Source organism: Triturus cristatus, chromosome 2_1 (assembly GCF_964204655.1).
Source record: "Triturus cristatus chromosome 2_1, aTriCri1.1, whole genome shotgun sequence".
In the NCBI taxonomy this organism is placed as follows: domain Eukaryota; kingdom Metazoa; phylum Chordata; class Amphibia; order Caudata; family Salamandridae; genus Triturus; species Triturus cristatus.
Genome location: NC_140581.1, coordinates 12,646,134 through 12,667,130, shown reverse-complemented (window position 1 = coordinate 12,667,130; position 20,997 = coordinate 12,646,134). Strand labels below are relative to the sequence as shown.

At 48.3% G+C, this 20,997-nt stretch overlaps 1 protein-coding gene across 1 annotated transcript in view; it reads right to left on the bottom strand.

Annotated features, from left to right (window-relative positions):
• Positions 1-1,843: 1,843 nt before the first annotated feature.
• Positions 1,844-20,997, bottom strand: part of LOC146863614 (myosin-IIIb-like) — a 547,606-nt gene continuing 528,452 nt past the window's right edge. Inside the window, exons 28-30 of the mRNA XM_085627644.1 lie at positions 9,694-10,014; positions 7,300-7,397; positions 1,844-2,147 (exon numbers count right to left, since the gene is read on the bottom strand). Of these exons, the coding sequence (XP_085483770.1) occupies positions 7,338-7,397; positions 9,694-10,014 (381 nt within the window). The 3' untranslated portion in view covers positions 1,844-2,147; positions 7,300-7,337. The remainder of the gene's footprint in view (positions 2,148-7,299; positions 7,398-9,693; positions 10,015-20,997) is intronic.

Here is a 20,997-nt window from a genome sequence, read left to right as displayed (position 1 = left end):
CCAAGTGACTTGCCGTTGCCAATGCTTGTTGGGTCCAATCTGGTCGCCGACTCCGCAGCACTCGACAGAATTCGTGGGACAGCTAGAATCCAGCCAGAGCCAGACTAAGGTAAAAAAACAGTGAAACACCAGCAAAAAGTGGGGGTATCCATGTGAAGCAGATCGTACTCTCCTACAGCCATCAGCTGCATCTCCTACACGGACACACCCCCAGCTACATGGAACATCTCATTTTATAGATACGCATCACAGTCAACTTCTCCCTGGGTAGAACCCTTAACCACAGACCACTAAGACCCCACAGTTTTGTCAACGACATCACGGACTTTGTTGCACCCTTCAACATCAACACTACCACCTTCATTATCCTCCGAGAACTAATCTTTCATGTAGAAGAGCGCACAAAACCAAACTCTGTTGCCCTTATAGTAAACCTTGGTAGCCTCACCCAGCAAGTTACCAAACCAATCCACAAGGACGGATACCTATTGGATCCGATGTTCTCCTCAATCAGCGACATCACACTCGACGAGCCAGCACCTAGGGCCTGGACAGACCTCACCCATGTCAGTTTCAGCATTCGCATCCCGCACCACCACAGACTACCATCACTGGAACCACCCGCCACAGCTAAGCAGCATCACAGAAGAGGACTAGGCTTCCGGCAAAGCACACCAGGGGCATATTATGGTATAGTCACACTTTAATTATTTGCACTGGGCACACCTTCAAAATGGTGAGCCGAGCGCAAACAATGAAAATGCGCCCTATTACCATGAATGTGCTGCCCCCTTGGCAGCCACAAAGTCATGGTGCCCTGGGGGCAGCACATTCACGTGAAATACGGAGCCTTTGCTTTAAAGTCGCTCGTGTTTCACAGTGCAGGCGGTAACCCGCCTGCACTTTCACAGGGAATTGGCTATCTCCTTGCAGGTGGGTGCAGTCAGTGACTGTACCCGCCTGCAAGGGAATTTCTGGGGGGTCCATAGGACCCACCCTTACGCCCTGCAGAGGGCTGCTCTCAGGAGGGGCACTGACAGTGCGGCACCTTTGAAATGGCACCTTCTGAGGGCTTCTTTGCCTCTTCGCCCACGTCGGTAATACGGTGCAGGTGCAGAGGCAAAGGGATTCCCTCATTTGCATGGGGCACGCCCCCATACGGCTGAGGGAACACCCCCTTGAAGATAGTACTGGCGCTTTATGTGCACCAGTGCCATCAGTATTACAGAGGGGGCCGCACAAGCGCCTGCGGCCTCTTCTTTAATACCAAAGTTCCCTGATTCTTACAGATAAATACAGAGAGAAAACCATTTATTTTCTTGTCTGTATTTATTTTTAATTGTGAATAAATACAGAAATTGGGTTGCTTTTTGAGCGATTCTAAATACCCCCTGCCATGCAAAGAGATGTGTGGGTTGATAGGTAAGGGGTTAAAAGAGAAAGGAATTTTAGCAAAGAGCCTTAAACAGCCCTTGTCCTGCACAAGGTTGACACTGAAATGTGCATATTTTCATGTAAGTGCATTGGTTTATCATCTGCGGGTGTTCATGTCACTGAAACGTGGCCGGAAGAAGAGTATGAGAGCAGGTTCATCGCTTACAAACATGTGGAAATATACCCATTTCAGCTTCATTTTTTCATAAAACCCAAAATAACTGTGGACAAACACAGAACAATTGGACAAAACAAAATATGGAAAAAATACAGATGGAAAAGTCAAAAAATAAATACCATAAAACCGGGAGCCCTAATTATAATCAAGAGAACGCGTAAAACTACCACAAGAACAACGCATGTGGAGTGAGATCATGACAAATCCGTGACATTTGAGACATACAAGAAATTCATCCTTAAACTTTATTAAACATCAAGAACATGTATAAAACATTTGCAAATCTTTGGGATCTGCTTCTAGATTCCCTGGGAATAGCAGCAAAGGATCTGTGGAGCAGCACAGAGGTCCACCGGAGCGACGACCTTCAGAGCTGGAACCTCCCTTGTCCGGTGCTGGTGAAGAGGAGGGTCCATGAGTCCATGAAGTTCAACCTCATTCCTCTCAGCCGGTCCACACCCAGAGCACACAGCCCAGCTGCGGCACCTGGAGGTCTCAGGAGCAGAAGTAGCAGGTCTGTTCGGCAGCATCAAATCTGTGGAGGAAAAGGAGGAGCGCGCTTTGAGACATTGATTTAATCGCAAGGACGAGTGGGTGCGATTCATGCAGGAAGCAAATGTACAAATAAGGTTGAGGATGGTCAGTCTTAGGATTGCACACAAGAATCAATATATTGATACATACAATAATAAAGTGATTTGTAAAGTGCATGGTTACACCTCAGTGTGGTTCCGTGCTGGTTCCGGGAGCTCGGAAAAAAGATCAATAAGGCAAATAAAGCGATGAAAGGACCCATCTTAATATTCGATCGAGTCAAGAAACAGCCGTGTATTTCATTTCCTTCTGAAATCAGTTTCTGTGGGAGAGGCTCTCAGGGCATACGGCACAGAATTACACATTTTGACAGCTAGGTACGCAAAAGTTCTACCACCCATTCTAGCTTTCCTGATATTGGGGATTTTAGCAACTTTGAATCTCAGAGGATCTAAGATTCTGACCTGGGACGTAAGCTTGATTCAGAGAGTGGAGATAGCTAGGGACTTATTTACGGAGTATGCGGTGGCAGAAACACCGGGCTTTGGAACCAATTCTCTTGGACATAGGGAGCCAGTGTAGCTGGTTAAGAGCACCCAACGCGGACGATCTTTTGGGGAGATTCAATAACAGCCTTGCTGCGGCGTTTTGGACTCGCTGCAGCGTTGCAAGACTACCCTTAGAGGCACCAAGGTATAATACATTCCCATAGTCCAGTTGGGAACGTGGTGAGAGCATGAACCATGGTTTTCAGCGAAGTAGTGGGATTAGGTCAAGAATTGTTCTGAGCGTCTTTAGACTGTCAAAGCACTTCCCAGCCGTTTTTCCGATTTGAACTTTGAAAGAGTTTTGAATCTAATAGAACTCCTAGGTTATTAACTTTTTGTTTCGGGACCAGAGATTTACCCAAGACTGTGGGCCCCCAAGCCAATGTCTATATTGAGGGGGTTTTCCCTACAAGCAGAAGCTCGCTTTTCTTGGCATTATGTATTAAGTAACTGTCGGTCATCCATGAGGCGACATCAGATATTTCAAGAGTTTGGCCTAGATAGAATTTGGTTCAGACAGATTTACTACCAGTTGGGTCTCGTTGGCATATAACACCACTTGAACATTATATTTTTTAATGGTGTCTGCCAGCAGTTCCATATAGACATTAAACAATGTGGGGCTCAGAATAGAGCCCTGAGGGACTCCTTTGGTAGAGCAAAACATGTCAGAGATGCAGGATTGTAAAGTTACTTCAAAGGAACGATCATGGAGAAAGGATCTAAACCATTGGAGCGCTTTGCCACTTGTCCCACAGTCCCGGAGCCTTTGAATTAGGATGTCATGAGGCACCGAATCAAAGGCTGCGCTTTGGCCCAGTAATTCCGCATTCTGTGAGGTCTTCCTCTGATAGGAAGAGGGCTGACTCCATGGAGCACTGTGCCCTGAAACCGGATTCCATAGGGTGCAATAACTCTTTGGATTCCAGGTAACTGATTAAACAGTTGTTTACATGTTTCTCCAGTATTTTAGCCCTGAAAGGAAGAGAGATGGGTCTAAGATTTTCCAAGATCGAAGGCTCCAAGGAGAGATTTTTCCTAATAGAAAGTACCATGCTTCCATGGCCTAGGCACTGATCCAGAAGTGATAGATTTCCTAATAACTTTCCATAAATGGGGGATAATCGCAGTCATCCCAAGCTGTAAAATTCTGGGTAGGGCTAAATCCAGGGAGTACCAAATTTAATAGGTCGGAAGATGGAGCTCAATTCTGTTATGGAGGGGATAGCGAATTCTGTCATGTCACCTGGTTGTTCGCTAATCCATGTGTTATTACTTTTTATTGCAGACTCAGAGAAAGTTTCATAGATTTTGGTCTCTATACCATTACAAAATTCTGAAGTAGGTGTGACATTAGCAGAAATTCGTTCAGAAGATGTTAGGGACTTTAGTAAGGAACATTATTCCTTGGTCGGGTTCCTAGCTGAGCCTATTTTCTGAGCATAATATTCCTTGCGTGCTGCTCTGATAAGCTCAAGGCGTCCTTCAGACGGGCGCAACTGGAGGTACTATAATCCTTCCTCCATACACAATCAAGGTTTTTACATTGTTTTTTTAGAAGTGGCAAGATGTTCGTTACACCAGGCTGCAGAGGGAGTGGATCTGACATTCTGTCTGGGAGATAGAGGCGCCATATTATCAATAGCTGTAGTCAACCATGCCTCATGCTTTAATGTTGCGTTAGTCACCTTATCTTCCAGTTCGATTTTAGGATTCATATATCTGACAAGACAGACATAAATTTATCCTGAGTGACTCTAGGCCATTTCCTCGAAAAGACAGGAGTCGTCGCAGAGGACCAACGGAGCGGGAGAGAAAGAAACCAGAAAGTGGTCTGTCCAAGGTAATCTAATAAAATCCTTGACCTCAATAGAAGGGTCATTAGAAAAAATGTGGCCTTTTTCGTGAGTAGGACCCACAACTAATTCAGATAGCTGAAGGGTTTCAAGATCTCTAATTAGAGATAGAGCTATCTGGCAGTCCTTGGGCTCTAGATGCAGGTTTAGGCCACCGAGTATGATCAGTTTATTGTGCCGCAGCGCCAGATGAGCAGAACATTCCATCAGGTTGGAGATGAAATTATTCACAGGTCCTGGAGGGCGATAACTCAGAAGGCCTTCTAAGGATTGCTTATTAGATTGTTTATCAAAAATTGTTCCGCTTCACCATCAGGAAGGTCGATTTTGTTTAGAGTGCAACTCCATAAAGGTTTCTGGGCGGTCGCATCTCGCAATCCCATAGCCAGGTGGCAAAGCATCGAGAATATCCGGCACAGAGTTTTCACTGAGCCAAGTTTCAGATAAAAAGGGTGAGCGAGGGGATTGTTAATTGAGTATGTACTAGGAATGTCCAGTTTTTGTTTGGGGAGAGATCGACAGTTCAGCCTTATGCCTTTAAAGGACATGGTATGATTGCTGGTACTCACACGCTGTCTTATATCATTTGTCCTACTGGGAGCAATCAAGAAGGTGCAGTGGCTACATTGTATCCTGTCACCACCTACCTGTAGGGCACCAACACAGGCCGTTAGTAAGGGGGGGTGGGGCAGGTCCTTGAGATTGTTTGAAGAGAATGGTCTTCGCTACCTGTTAAAATGGGCAGGGGTACAGGCCCCGGCCGGCCGTGGATGGGCGCAGACCAGCTTGCCTTTGGCGCACCAACGGCGCATCTGTGCATCGGCCATGTTAAAGTAAGCCTCGTCAGAAGAGGCATTCAAGGATCCGGCCAAACAGGAAGAAAAGGGGCAGGGCAAGACCGCAGAGGGCAGGCTCCTCCCAGTCCCTCAAAGACGTCAGGAGAGCAAGTCAACAGAAATCAGAGCTCACCACAAGTGGAGTCTCAGAGGTAAAGGGGTTAAAAGGAGGGGAGTCAGGCACCTCCCAGCACAGCAAGTGCTACAAGGAAAAAATAGAGGTTACAGAAAACACCAAACAACAAAACACGGAAGCCAGGCACCAAAAGTTGTTACAAGTAACAAAATGTTCATCCGCAGTACCTCACACACCATGTGCGGCTGGACAGGGCTGCTGGTCTCACTCTCCGCTCCTGCAGATCCACAGCACCTCACGCACCATGGCCGGGGGAGAAGAGACCCAAGATGGAAGCCACGATCTCACAGTGAGAGGGATACTCATGCATAAAGGTCTCAGGTAAAGAAGGGACTAAGATGGAAGCCATGACCTCACAGTGAGTGGGATACTCATGCATACAGGTCTCAGGTAAAGAAGGGACTAAGATGGAAGCCATGATCTCACAGTGAGAGGGATACTCATGCGTACAGGTCTACGGTGAGACGGGACCCAAGATGGAAGCCATGATCTCACAGTGAGAGGGATACTCATGCATTCAGGCCTCCGGTAAAGAAGGGACCCAAGATGGAAGCCATGATCTCACAGTGAGTGGGATACGCATGCATACAGGTCTCCGGGGTAGAAGAGACCCAAGGTGGAAGCCACGATCTCACAGTGAGAGGGATACTCATGCATACAGGTCTCCGGTAAAGAAGGGACTAAGATGGAAACCATGATCTCACAGTGAGTGGGATACTCATGCATACAGGTCTCCGGGGGAGAAGGGACCCAAGATGGAAGCCATGATCTCACAGTGAGTGGGATACGCATGCATACAGGTCTCCGGGGTAGAAGAGACCCAAGGTGGAAGCCACAATCTCACAGTGAGTGGGATACTCATGCATACAGGTCTCCGGTAAAGAAGGGACTAAGATGGAAACCATGATCTCACAGTGAGTGGGATACTCATGCATACAGGTCTACGGGGGAGAAGGGACCCAAGATGGAAGCAATGATCTCACAGTGAGTGGGATACGCATGCATACAGGTCTCCGGGGTAGAAGAGACCCAAGGTGGAAGCCACGATCTCACAGTGAGTGGGATACTCATGCATACAGGTCTCCAAGGAGGAAGGGACCCAGGATGCCACCCATCACCTCACAGTGAGTGGGATACTCATGCATACAGGTCTCCGGTAAAGAAGGGACTAAGATGGAAACCATGATCTCACAGTGAGTGGGATACTCATGCACACTGGTCTCCGGAGGAGAAGGGACCCAAGATGGAAGCCATGATCTCACAGTGAGTGGGATACTCATGCATGCAGGTCTCTGGAGGAGAAGGGACCCAAGATGGAAGCCATGATCTCACAGTGAGTGGGATACTCATGCATACTGGTCTCCGGGGGAGAAGGGACCCAAGATGGAAGCCACGATCTCACAGTGAGTGGGATACTCATGCATACAGGTCTCCAAGGAGGAAGGGACCCAGGATGCCACCCATCACCTCACAGTGAGTGGGATACTCATGCATACAGGTCTCCGGTAAAGAAGGGACTAAGATGGAAACCATGATCTCACAGTGAGTGGGATACTCATGCATACAGGTCTCCGGAGGAGAAGGGACCCAAGATGGAAGCCATGATCTCACAGTGAGTGGGATACTCATGCATACAGGTCTCCGGAGGAGAAGGGACCCAAGATGGAAGCCACGATCTCACAATGAGTGGGCTACTCATGCATATAGGTCTCCAGTGGTGAAAGGGACCTCATATGGAAGAGACATTATGCACACCTAAAGGAGGTTTTAATCTTACCTGCAGGTGTCTTTGACAGTCTGTCTGACTCTCTGGGCTCAGGGTTTGGTGGACTTACGCTGACCCTTTGAAGAAGTGTCCGAAGGAGCATAGGTGAACTAGAATGAGACAAAAAGAGAAGCATTAGGGTTAAACCATTGCAGCGACAAAGTGCCCTTAAATATGACAGAAAGACCATCAGTCAATATACAGAGAGCGAGGCGTGGTATTAGGGTGGGTGTCAGCAGACAGACATCCCCCCCAACCCCTCACCCCCCTTCTGTTTTAGTAGACCAGTGCCCATGGATATATACATGTTTTGTGATCTATCTCAATGGTTGTGTGCCAGTGGGCCTGGTGCTCTGTGTGGAGTGTCAATATGTTTTGATTTGCATGGGTGACCTTGGTGATTGTGTGAATAGCTGCTTTGTGTCTGCGTGTGTACTCACTATCACAAAAGACAAACTAGTTGCCTTTTCCAAGGGGTGTTGGGTTGTGCAGGTTCCCAATTCTGGCCTTCCATGCGCTCAGTAACATCTCTTTAGCTCATTCTATAAACATCTCTCCAGTCCTTGTTGATGCCCCACTGTGCCGAGAGCCAGAGAGGCAAATCTTGAAAGCAGCTCCTTGGCACTGTATTCTGTGTTTGTGAACCAGTTTTAAGATACCAGCCCATGTGCCAGCCAGACCAGCGTTGTGGCATGCAGTGTGATGGGGACTGGCACAACAATGAACACAAGAACCTGAACGTGGTCCATCAAAAACCATCGGCATCGCCCGATAGTGGTGCAAGCCAGCATGCTATGGAGTCAGCCTCCGCAACAATCCTGGTTATCGTACACAAAGGTGAACCTTCCTTAGTTGTGAAATAAGAAGCACAGGCTGATGTGTGCGAATTGATGGAAAACAAAAACTGAGAAACCACAATAGAGGAAACCAAATCATGGAAAACCAATTTTAAGGAGAGACAATTTTAAGGAAATTCAAATAAATCCTAAATTGAATTAAACATTTAAAAGGAAGGATAATTTTAAGGAAAAATTCAAATTTTTATTAGGTCTATTGATGGGTGTTTGGGTTCAGGGATAGGTACCCTTTAGGGGTGATCAGAGGACTTTAAGGGTCAGGAATGGGTGGAGTTGAGGCATAGAAAAGGGTTTGGGTTTTTAGAGTTCAGGGATGGGTGTATTTTAGGAGTAGTGTGTTTTTTTTTAGTTCCTAGAATGGTTGGAGGTTAGGTTTAAAAACAGCTTAAAGAGTTGAGTGATGAATGTAGTTTAGGTAGGGTGAGAAGTGTTTAGGGGCAGGGATTGGTGGTGTTTAGGGGTTGTGAGGAGTCAGAGGTGGTAAAGTGTCAGTGAATTAAAAGCATCACAAGAGATTATTTTACAATGTAAAAGACATAAATCTGAAACAATGTCCCCTGAAGTAAAGCACTGAAATAACAGTTTCTGAAAGTAAGATCTCCAACCATTGTATTTACTCCTTAACAGAAAAAATAATTATGAAAAAGCCAATTTCAAATAAAAAGACATTCTATGAATTGGTTTCCATGAAATGGTAAATGCCATTTAATCTGGAATTTTTAAATTTTTTATTTTACAGAGTTTTTTTAAGCGCGAACTTGACCAGAATCGGGTATCAGAGCGCTTTACATTGCACCAGTTGTGCAACATGAGGACACATTCATTTTTATTATTATTTTTTTTAAGGCACGGGGAGATTAAGTGATTTGCCCAGAATCACAAGATGTTCAGCATTATTGCCGAGACTCGAACCCGGTTCCCCAGATTCGAGGTCGACCGCTCTAGCCGTTTGGCCAACTCTTCTGTTTCTTGGCAATGACTGATATAAACCACGAGCTCGATGTATTGTGGCTGTGAAGGGGAAGACGAGGGAGTGCAGTGTGCGCTGCAGCTGGTGCATGAACTACTTACGGACGCGCGTCCATGTATTACATGTCGTCTGCGTCGTGACCTCACTTTCACGAGCGATGCGCCGGTTTTCACCTTGTGGAACACCCACATGCGATGCATCTTTTGCATCTTAACAGATAGTTTGGTTAAACTAAATGGTTTGGGTTTTTTTAAGTCAATAAATAACGTGTTTAGGGGATCCCTTGAACACCAAAGCAAACTTTTGCTGCAAAAACAAACCCCAACAGACTCCTTGGCAATTATATTGGGCATCACTGGGCACAAGTTAGACCTAATCCTGGAAGGATTTGAAGTGCACAGTCCGCCTATGGATGGAGTGCTATATCCTTCCATACTCAGTATTGGGACAGAGTACGAATCACGTCTCTCCGGTGGGACCCCCAAGGTGGGGCCCCCAATGTTCATTTGCTGACCACATTTGCTTTATGTGGGGTGCCTGGACACAACAAGAGTTGTATGGGGGAAGGACAAAGATTACCTGTGGGATCTGCTGGATTTCTCTCATGGCGAGGCGGATGGAGGGGTACAGTCGAGGGATGGCTCTTCCGCTTGCGCGACCTCCTCCATCTGTACCCTGCTGGACGCTGTCCTTAAGTTGTCGGGCCTTGATCCGCTTCAAGGAAGGCGAGATTTCTTGGCCACCTCCTTGCTCTGGTGGAGTGAAGAGCTCAGCCATTTTATTGTGCACACGGTCCTGAGAGTGGTCAGCGGGGGGTTCTGCATTCTCTGCCTCCTCCTCCAATGAACGAGCTTTTATCAGGAACTTCAGTTCTTCGTACTCGGGCTCCCAGTCACTCTTCTAGGAAAGAGACAGCAGGAGAGCAAAGTATGAGAACTTCTGGCTAAGATGCTTCCTGGAGGATGGGAGAAAGAACAGTCAGAACAAGCTCAACATGTTAGAGTCTCCTGTGGTCTCACTGGAGACCAGAGAAGGTGGTGGGCAGCACTTGACCTTACAACCAGCGTGGTCCACGTTAGGAGCTGGAGGGACGAGATACGGATTATTAACACTTACATACTCCAGGAATTCAAGTTACAATCTCCAGGTATACGACACAAAGATGGTTACCCTGAATCCACCCAGAACTGGGAGGCCACATCTTTGACAGTGAAATATGTCTACTCTGTAAGTGGCAATAGATCCCCTCAAATGAGGTCCCGATAGGCTGGAGGTTTGACCGAGGCTTGAAAGGTCCCCGGCAGTTATAGTTAGACCATAATTAGAGTAAACTTCATTTCAATGATCTCTCAGGCACCAAACACTGAATCAGCTCAAAGCATACAAGAATGCATTTCATGTCTGTTCCATCCTTGACGGTTGTGTGTCAAAGGGTCAAGAGAAGAGGGAAAGGTGTAGGTGGACCCAAAAAGGGATTTCACAATTTCAGCTCCCACATGGCGATCAGAGGAATGCTACAGGTGAAAGCAACAGGAAGGGAAAAAAGAGGAGGGGAGGGAAGGGAAGGGGGTAGATGATCAGAAGGGAAGGGAAGAAGGGAAGGGAAGAAGGCAGGGAAGAAGGAAGGGAAGGGAAGAAGGCAGGGAAGAAGTAATTGAAAGAAAGAAGGACGGAAGGGAAGAAGTAATTGAAAAAAAGAAGGAAGGGAAGAAGTAATTGAAAGAAAGAAGGAAGGGAAAGGAAGAAGGGAAGAAGTAATTGAAAGAAAGAAGGAAGGGAAAGGGAGGGGAGGGGAGATGATGGAAGGGAACAAAGGGAGGGGAGATGATGGAAGGGAACAAAGGGAGGGGAGGAAATGGAAGGGAAAGGAAAGGAAGGGAAAGGATATGAAAGGGAAAGGGAAGGCAAAGTAGTAGCCAGAATTACTTATTCATTACTGACCGCCGAAGCGCAACCCGTGAGATCGAACCCGGACACTCAAAAGTTGCTTCCCAAGTCTTGTGGACCAGGGAGAGTCCTCAAAGTTCATTATGGGTGCCCAAGGCAGACACTAGCTGCAGTTAAAAGGAAACGCTGGTTTTGCTGTGACCAGTAAGCCAGTGGTGATTGGTTTTTGGCTGGACTTTGGCGGCCCTCGACCTCTGTGGCCAAAGTTGCCCCCCCATGTTTTTGGATTGAGGGGTGGCCGCAAGTAGATCTCCGTCAACTGGATGAGCATCCTCAGTATCTTCAGCATCCTGTATCCCTTGCATCAGGACCACTCTGTTGAGGTCTACGGCGGTTTGTCCATAGAGCCTGAACTAGACTGGAGACTGCTTTGACTGCAAGATAACTATCCTGCTAAACCTTATAGCCCCCACCCCCCTGACTTGCTCCCTATCAGATTAGGTTGCCCACAGTGGGCTGGAATAGCCAAACACAACCTTATAAAACGTTTTCAAAGTTATTGCTAACAGCAGTAGTTGCCAATGCTTGTTTGTTTTTTGAGTGAAAAGAAGTAATTTGTGATTTACTTAAAAATTCATATCTCCGGAACCTTCAGGTGGATTTTGTTGGATTTGGTGTCTACCACTTTATAAGAATAAGGTCTATTTTTTTATACACTGGTGTGGGATTTCCTTTACGTCATGTTTCTTTGTTATTTGTTTTGGTACTTTGAAAGGCTATGCCCTTGTTCCTGCTCGAAGGCACAGCTACCCAGGTCGAGATAAGGTTTTACAAACAAGCCTGACGGGCCTAAGACGGGTTTGTGATTTTATAACAGTGAGGTCCCAGAACCACGCCATATGCTAAACCACATCTGCTCACAGGATGTCAAACTTTGAATGAACTTCCCGTGTGGAGCCACCTTAGCCCTATAGAGTGAACGGAGTATCCCGTGCATGGCTGAGGAGCACTTTAGGGCCATCTCTGGTCCCACAGGGGTTCAACAGCGGAATCCTGTAACTGCAGCAGCTGCCTTGTCTGGGGCCAACTAAGACTTGTCTTCACACTATTTGACAAAATGTCTAAATTCCAAAATTAGATTTGTAGTGCTGGAAACCTACACGTAGCACACTTTTCAGATTAGCACAACACAGTAGTTACTAGACTCCCTGGCACTGCACTCCACATAAAAATACAACACACAGGAAAAAACACTATAAATCTTTGAAGTGACAAAGATATCATGGCAGCAACCTAACCATTCGCTGGTCTCTGTCCAGGTGACAAGGGATGGCCCTCCTTCTGGCTGATGATTGGCTTGTAAGGTGGCCGGTGATCGGGGGGTCATGGGCTACATTGAGAGAACTGACCATCCGTCCTGTGAGGAATGAAATGGAGCCTGGATTCAAAGTCCCCTTACTTCTTCGAAGCAGAGCCTGTCAACAAGTCGGACGTTGGCTGAAATGTCCATGAGGGCAGACTCCCCTGTACAGGGTGCTGAAAAGAGTACAGGTCATCCTAGTCATTCAATCACTGAAACATTTATGATGTTCTTGAGGCGCTGGAGATGTTGGCTGCTTTGTGGCGGTCTGTTCATTCCAACAGTCAGGTCTTGAGTCCTTTCCTGAATTGCTGGAGTGAGGGGTGGTCCAGAGGTGCACGGGAGGTTGTTCCAAGCCGTGGCTGCCAGGTGTGGAGTGTGAGGGTGCAGTCCCGAGGTGCAGGGGAGGTTGTTTAAAGCCATGGCCACCAGGTGTGGGAAGGAGCGTGAAGGTGCGGTCCCGAGGTGCAGGACAGGTTGTTCCAAGCCGTGGCCGCCAGGTGTCGGACGGAGTGTGAAGGTGCGGTCCTGAGGTGCAGGGGAGGTCTTTCCAAGCCGTGGCCGCCAGGTGTGGAAAGGAGCGTGAAGGTGCGGTCCTGAGGTGCAGGGGAGGTTGTTCCAAGCCGTGGCCGCCAGGTGTGGGAAGGAGCGTGAAGGTGCGGTCCTGAGGTGCAGGGGAGGTCTTTCCAAGCTGTGGCCGCCAGGTGTGGAAAGGAGTGCGAAGGTGCGGTCCTGAGGTGCACAGGAGGTTGTTAAAAGCCGTGACTCCAGGTGTGGAGTGCGAAGGTGCGGTCCTGAGGTGCACGGGAGGTTGTTCCAAGCTGGGGTCTCCAGGTCTGGGAAGGGGTTCAAAGGTGCGGTCCTGAGGGGCAGGGGAGGTCATTCCATGCCTTGGCTGCCAGGTGTACCAAGAGTGTCCTCTGCTGTTGATTCGGCAGATCCGAGTTGGGGGGGGGGGGGTCGTCGGGAAGAGGGAGGCAAATCGAAGATCTTGTGCACAAGAACACCAAACAATTGGGCAGCAAGGATGCCACTCAATTTTCAAGAAAAAAACCTCAATATACTATAGACGCGACTCTGAAGCAGGTTTATGCTGCCACTTTTAAAACAAGGAACAGTAGAGGACAGTGGGATCCACTGATGAATGACCAGGCCTCGTTGAGATGCAGTAGAGAGAATTAACAGTCGCAGTGAAGCTCTGGTCAGCATCGGGATTTGTAAATTAGTCTAAAAGAACGAGGCATCGCCAGATGTTTAGGATGGTGGGGCAATAGGAAGATGCCATTGAAGCTAAGAACCCATATTGATCACCAACACACTGAAGCTATGATGCAGCCAACACACATTCAGGCACCCATGCACGGTCCCGCACAACACAGATCAAGGGCATGAGATATCCCGTCCGCCAAAATATAAACCCTATTATGCCTTATGGGACTTATATATTTGGTGGATATCGGTCACCATTCTGATGGAGTAAACCATCTGTTAAGACCTAAATAAATCAGTACACAAGAGTGCCAAGAGAATGTACGGACGGAAAAAAGATGGAAAGATGTCTGGAAACAGGTTTGGTCCACTTAATCCCTAGACCCTTTGCTGAGAAAATGTCATTGTGAGGTAAAGTAAAGATATATCTATTTTTATATTTATATATATATGTATTTCCAAAGTCGCCAGTGAAAGGTCGCTCTCTTCCAAGCTGGGTGGCGCTACTCGCGGAGGCGATTCCGGGGTCAATTAAAAAAAAGTCTCCAACAGGAATGCCCAATCACTCACTGGCCTTTCCTTCGGGAGATCCCCGTCGCTGGCTGCTGGAATATGTGAATCTCTATAGCCATTCAGTAATTCACTCTTTGAAATGATCATCTGTTATAACATTGTACATGTGTGGGTTTGTGTACACCGCGAACAGCTGGGAAGCAATGGAGCACTGGACAGAAGGACTAGAGCCGAGACGCATTGTTGAAAATATGGACATCGAAGCAGAGAGAAGGTGGGAACCAACAGTGAGTGGATTGTGTACTACGGAGAGACGAGTCTTCAATTTGGGCAATGTGCAGCAAGCTTTTTCTGGTCGCAATCGGCCTGTTTGCGACAGCAAAAAAGCATTTTGGTAAATATCAAGCCCAAACTGCCATTCAGTAGCACCTTACTGAATTGCAATTTTAATTTTGGTTTGCGACCAAACAATATACGGACTACTGAAGTGTAGTGGTAATGCATTTGCAAATGTAAAAGGGTCCCCTCTGGACCCCTTTTCATTTGTGAATGTAAAAAAAAAGTTTGTTTAAGAGAAGGCACTGCGTCTTCTTAAGCAACATTTTGCGGAAATAAGCTTTTTTTTTTGTAAACGTATCCCGTTTTCCTTTGAGGAAAACGAGTTGCATTTAAACAATTGTTTTTTTTAAAAAAAAAAAAGACTTATTTAAATGTAATCTCAGACATGATGGTCGGCTGACCTCAGCAGACCACTGTCCCTGTGATGGCTGCGATTTCCAATGGGTCGCTAATCGCATTCTACTACATTAATAATCATGAGGTAGGTAGATTTGTGACTCACTAGGAATCGCTAAATAAAACTCTGAATTTCATACATTAGGAATAGCGATCTCCGAATTGTTATTTACAGAAAACCACAATTAGGTCATCTCTATTCCTCATATTGATACATTTCGCCCAATCGTCCTAAGTTTCAAGGGGGAGAAGCGAATGACAAGCGCATCACCAAGCGAAGAAGTGGGGTGGCTGTCGGGGTGGCGTGAGAGACCGTCCCAATGAGTGACTGCTCCCTGAGCCTGCATTGATGCAAAGAGGCCCCCGGAGAGCACACAAGTGTCAATACAAGGGCTTCCTACGCTCCTCAGGTGCTCGCTGTCAAGAGTCAGCCTACAGCGCCTAGAAGCTCTTCAGGTCTGGCTGTCCAGATGATTCATGGAGGACGACTGACCCTGTGGAGAGCAGCAACTGAACTTTACATCTTCATCTGCTTCCACGCTCGTCGGCTGCTGAAATTAGGATAACGTGACTCGCTGTTCAGCGTCTCTGGACCCAGCTCTGCTCCTTCATCTCACACACAGTATGCCAAAAATGCACAAAAGTCACTTTATTCTTGTACTTCATTAGTTTGACGTAATTCGGCATATGGTAGTTGTTGGACTTGGCCCTTTTTGCAGGGTTATCCCCTAACTTTTTGCCTTCCTCCACCTATTTTTCTGATCCTCTCTTTGTTGGCTTTAGGACTCTGGGCGCTTTACCACTGCTAATTAGTGCTAACGTGCACGAGCTGCCTCTGTTCTAAACATCTTATGATTGGTCCACACTTGTTTGGCATAATTGATTTACATGCAAGTCCCTTGTAAAATGGTATCCCATATACCCGGGGCCTGTAAATTAAATGCTACTGGTGGGCTTGCAGCGCTGCTTGCGCCACCCACCGATGTAGCCTTTCAAACCTGTCTAGGGCCTGCCACTGCAGGACCTGCTCGCGCAGCTTGGTGCCACAATGACTTGACATTCAAAAATACTTGCCAAGCCTTAAACTCTCCTTTTATTACACATAGGTAGGCCCTAGACAGCCTTATGGGCAGAGTGCTCTGCAAGTAAAAAGAAGGACATGTGCCTTGATGTGTGGCATATTCTGGTAGTGACAAACAACGCTTTAAGTTTTTCACTGCTTTGAGGCCTACTGCTCTTTTAGGCTAGCGTTGGGAATTCCCCCATATATTTTTAAGTCGTAATTACTGTAGGAGAGTAGGGTCTGCAATCCTATGATCACCCAGATTTTTTGCTTTTGCTTCATTGGTTTACGACTTTCTCCGGCTGTGGGCCTGCCAATCAGACCCACAGCCTAGCTGTTCTCTCTCGAAATTAACACACATGTACGTTAGGTGCATCCACTAATTGGAACTGGGCCACCTTGTCAGTCCCTGTCTCAGCATACCACAGGTATCCAGGGCATCGGTGTACCCAGGGCCTACCAGGGGCTGAAGCATGTATTATGCCACCCCTGGAATGGCCGCCCAAATCTGACACAACTGGCTGCACGACAGCTGGGGCCACGTGGTGTAATCACCCGTTGCTGTAGGTGTAGTATTCCTACACCTAACCCTAAAATGGACACATGGATTCCTATCAGTCACTCCTATAGCAGGCCTTATCAATCCTGAAGGCAGAGTGCAGGGAATCATGTGGGACGGTGCTCTGGCGCGAGCTGAGCCCGTCGACGGCTTGCGGAACCAAGCCCTAATAGCCGTTCCATGGTGACGCGGGCCAACTACTTTTAAGGCATTATAATCCTTGCGGTTATTTGCTAACTTTGGCATCGCATCACCTATACATGTCGAGTAAGGTGTCATACGAATGGGAATACGAACCCCTCGCCAGTCCTGGTGACGGGGTTAGCATTCCCCCCTTTTAGAGGGACACGACATGGAAGTAACCTTGAACCCCGGTTAAAGTTGACTCAAGCCTCAGCATCACAAAATGGATGCTGCCACCAGACACAAGTCTGACCTCCTGCTGCTGGGGGACCTTCCAGCAAGGGGAGCTTGGACAAAGGGTTTCCTGTCGAGGGCGGTGTTAGCACCGTCCCAGACAGGGTTTGTGTATCCCAGGTAGGCAGGGCTGAAAGGAAGGTGACTGCAAGTGGCACCCCGGTGCTCACTGTGCATAGCCCGGCTCAAACCAGTTTCGGGGGCACACCAGCCCCTGAGCTGGCGCGAAGCCGGACAAAGGATCGGGGTGTAACCACCCCCCTCCTGGCTCCACCCATAGGTAGAACCTAGTCACGGGCCAGCCCCTTTCTCTTAGAATAAAGGTAGGAGCGAGTCCCCTTCCCAAATTGGATAATCAGATAATCGGATAACTCCGAATCACGAACTACTTTCCACGAAAGGAACTCTTGACTATTTCTGAAGACTCTCCCTTGTGGCTAAGGAGTAGCCACCCTGCACCAGCAGGCACCATCTAAGCGCTTGCGGTTTGCTGTAAGTCTCTCCTACGGATCAAGACTGCCCAGCTCGACGAGACCCGAGTTCCCTGCCATCTCTGACCTTTTACCTCCCTCATCAGCTCAGCTGAGAGTCGTAGGTGTGACGAGACCTGCGGGACCGGCTATCTTCAGAACCTGCACGACGCTTATCTAGCACGCCCACCGAGGGACCCTCGAGTGAGTGCACCTAGGGTTTGAGAAGCCCTAACCCTGAGCAGCTCTAGCATCGAAGTCTGCCTCCCCAGCATCCCCGAGATCTGCGTGGGGGCCCTTCCGCTCCTTGTTGTTCACCGCGTTGTTCGACCACTTGCCGACCGGCTTGTGGCCCTCTTCACGACGCACCACGATTGTTTCATCACTAGTCTGGTTGCTCCAGACTGGCTCTTGCTCCCCTTCAACAGAGGAGTACCACGGACCCTCCTGGTCCACTCCCGACGCCATCTTGACTCCCCCGCCTGGGTGGCCACTGCCAAGATCCGCTGCCCCTTCCTGGGCCCAGCATCATCGACAGCAGACACCTTCGTGGGACAGCTCGCCCTCCATCCTGGTCGCCGCCGCGCCTCCTGGTCCGAGGAACAGCCGAGTCCGACGTCACCCACTCACCTGGTCGAGGTGACTTCAGCCGGTACCCTCCTGGTACCCACACGATCGCTGGCTAGCGGTTGAGAACTGAGTCCCCTCTGCTTTCAGGTTTTCCTTCACCACCGATCCAGGCTTGGATCGCTCTGAACATCGTCACTGGTCGCCTGCCAGCAACTTCTTCTTTCAGGCTCCTGAGACTACACGAGGACTCCCGACATCCTGACGAACTTCACGCAGCCGCAGCCTCCGGGCTAGGTAACTCGAGCATCTCGGTGCTCCATCGCAGGTTCGCTCTACAAGTGTCCAGTTCCTTTTTCGTTTAGTCCCACTGATCGGATCACTCCGGAATCAGTATCTCCAGACTCTAACCATTCGCATTTCACTGTTAGTGTAGATGGTTTCTCGTGCCCCTCGGGCATTTGTGTAAATTGTGCAACTGAAGTATTTTCCTAAGAGTTTTGTAGTGTGCTTAGCTCCCTGACTCATAAAGAGCCAGGGTAGTCGTGTCATAAATAAATATCCTTTTATTTTCATAACAACTTGTGTGGTGTCCTTTCACTTGGTGTTCAAGGGGTATATGTGATGGTAAACAGCTGGCTTAACACGCCCTCTAGAGTTTAGCCTAAGACTGCTCGTATCCACGCTACTAGGATAGCTGGTCTAAAAGGTTGACTTACAACCAATCATCAATGAGGGTCGTTTGGAATGATACACAGTGATCACTAGAATAGTGAGCACTACATATCAGGCCAACTTCTCACATTGGTGAGCAGCGGTTGGGATTTGAGCTTGCTGTTGTTTTACCACACACGTATCCTAAGAATATCGCAGTGAAAGATCACATAAGTACCCAGGTACATATAACTTAACTTAGAATACTCCGAGTTCTACTGAACCGGCTGTTGTAGTGTAACAGGGCTTAGCACACCCTGACTACAACTCTTAGCAAGGGATCAGTAGGTAAACCCATGGTGTAGGTAGGTGCAACACTTACACCTCACTAGAAAAGCATGTCGGTCCACGGAGAGTCTGCAGGGACTCCCTTAGTGGTCAGTGACCCTCCACAGGTCGTGTCACGATATGCAACTCTTAGCTTCAAGGAGATGAGACAACTGTGTGCCTCCCGGAAGCTAAACCAGGGTTCTAACCCTACCATCGCAATACTGATAGGTCTCTTAGAGGCGTACGATGCTAGGAGGTCCTCTAACCCAGGTCCTCCCAGTGCAGATGGGAACATGCCTCCCTTAGAGGGAACCCTCGGTGACCCAGACCTCGACCTCCACACAGAGGAGGAGGACGAGGAATCGGGAGACGAGGCAGACAAAGGTCCAGTGGTAGTCGGCAGGCTTACAAGGACCAACTTAAGCAGGCATGAGAATGGAACTGGGGGAGCCCCGGGCCCACGCTCAAGCAGGCTTAACCTTGGGAACGGACGAGCTAGGTCTCTCTCCAGAGGCTCTGGCAGATCGGTTCATACACATGTCTCTCAGGCACCTTCTCAGAGAGGAATGACTTCCCCTCAGAGGAGGGAGCATGAAGCGAAGATGCGGGAGGTCAATCTGAGGATCGAGCGGGAAGAACTTGCCCTCGCCAAAGAAAGACTTGCCTTAGCCCGAGAGCAGAAATTAAGTGGGTTAGATCCCACTGGTGGCAGCGTTCTCAATAGAGAGAAAGACAGGGGTATAGACACTAGACACCTGAGTAAAATAGTGCCCCCCTTTAAACAAGGGGACGACATCCACAAGTGGATAACTGCCTTGGAGAGGGCCTGCACTGTCCAGTGCGTCCCCCCAAGTCAGTGGGCAGCTATACTGTGGCTTTCCTTTGAAGGTAAAGGAAGGGACAAGCTCCTCACTACAAGAGCTGAGGATGCTAACAACTACCAAGTCCTGAAGAACACACTGATTGATGGGTTCGGCTTAACCACGGAACAGTACCGGGTGCTGTTCCGAGACACCCAGAAAATTCAGTCTCAGGATTGGGCTGACTTTGTCGATTGTGCCACTAAGGCTTTGGAAGGCTGGTTGCTGGGTAGCAAGGTTACTGATTACACAGGATTGTACAATCTTATCATGCGAGAACAGATTTTAAACAACTGTCAGAACCAATTGTTGCATCAGCACCTTGTCGACTCGGATCTGACCTCTCCCCAAGAATTGGGAAAGAAGGCAGACAGATGGGTCAGAACAAGGGTCAAGCAGAACCAGAATCAGAACCAGGGTGGTCAGAAGAAAGCAGACCAAAAGGGTAACAAGAACGAACAAAATGACCAGAAGTCTTCGACAGGTCCCCAACAAACCAAAGAGGGTGGGGGCCAGGCTTCACAGAAGAAGAAGACTCAAGAAGGCCAGTCAAAAAGGTGGTGCCAATACTGTAAAAGTAAGACTCACTGGTTTAGTGAGTGCACCAAGAAAGGAGGGCAAACTCCTACCACTGCAGCCCCTAAGGCACCTGCGCCCCCTAGTACAGTCAGCAGTGGTAGTGCGCCTCCCAAGGCATTAGTTGGGTTAACCTTGGGAACCGAGGGGAGTGACGACTTAGTCGGCACGCTCACTCAGGCCGTCCTTGTCTGTACAGGGGATATGGATATGTCCCCTGATGCCAGTCCCAATACTTTGGGCAAATACAGGCAGACACCTTTGATAAATGGAAGAGTGGCTCAGGCCTACAGGGACACGTGTGCCAGTGTCACCATGGTGACGCCTAACTTCGTGGACCCTGGACAGATCATGCTAGGTACCAGTTACCTAGTGACCAATGCCAGCAACGTCACTACCAATCACAGTATGGCAGTTGTTGATTTCTCCTGGGGAGGGGTAAGCGGCCCGAAAAAGGTTGTGGTTAGTTCAGACCTCCCCGTAGAATGTCTGTTGGGCAATGATTTGGAAACGTCACAATGGTCAGAAGTGGAACAGAGGACTCACATGGAAATGTTAGGTTTGCCAGCACATGTCCTTGCTGTGACCAGGTCACAGGCCAAAAGATGCCCCACTGAACAGGTGCTGGATCCTGGAAGAACGGACCAGACACCTTCCAAGAAAAGGAGCAGTAAGGGTAAGGC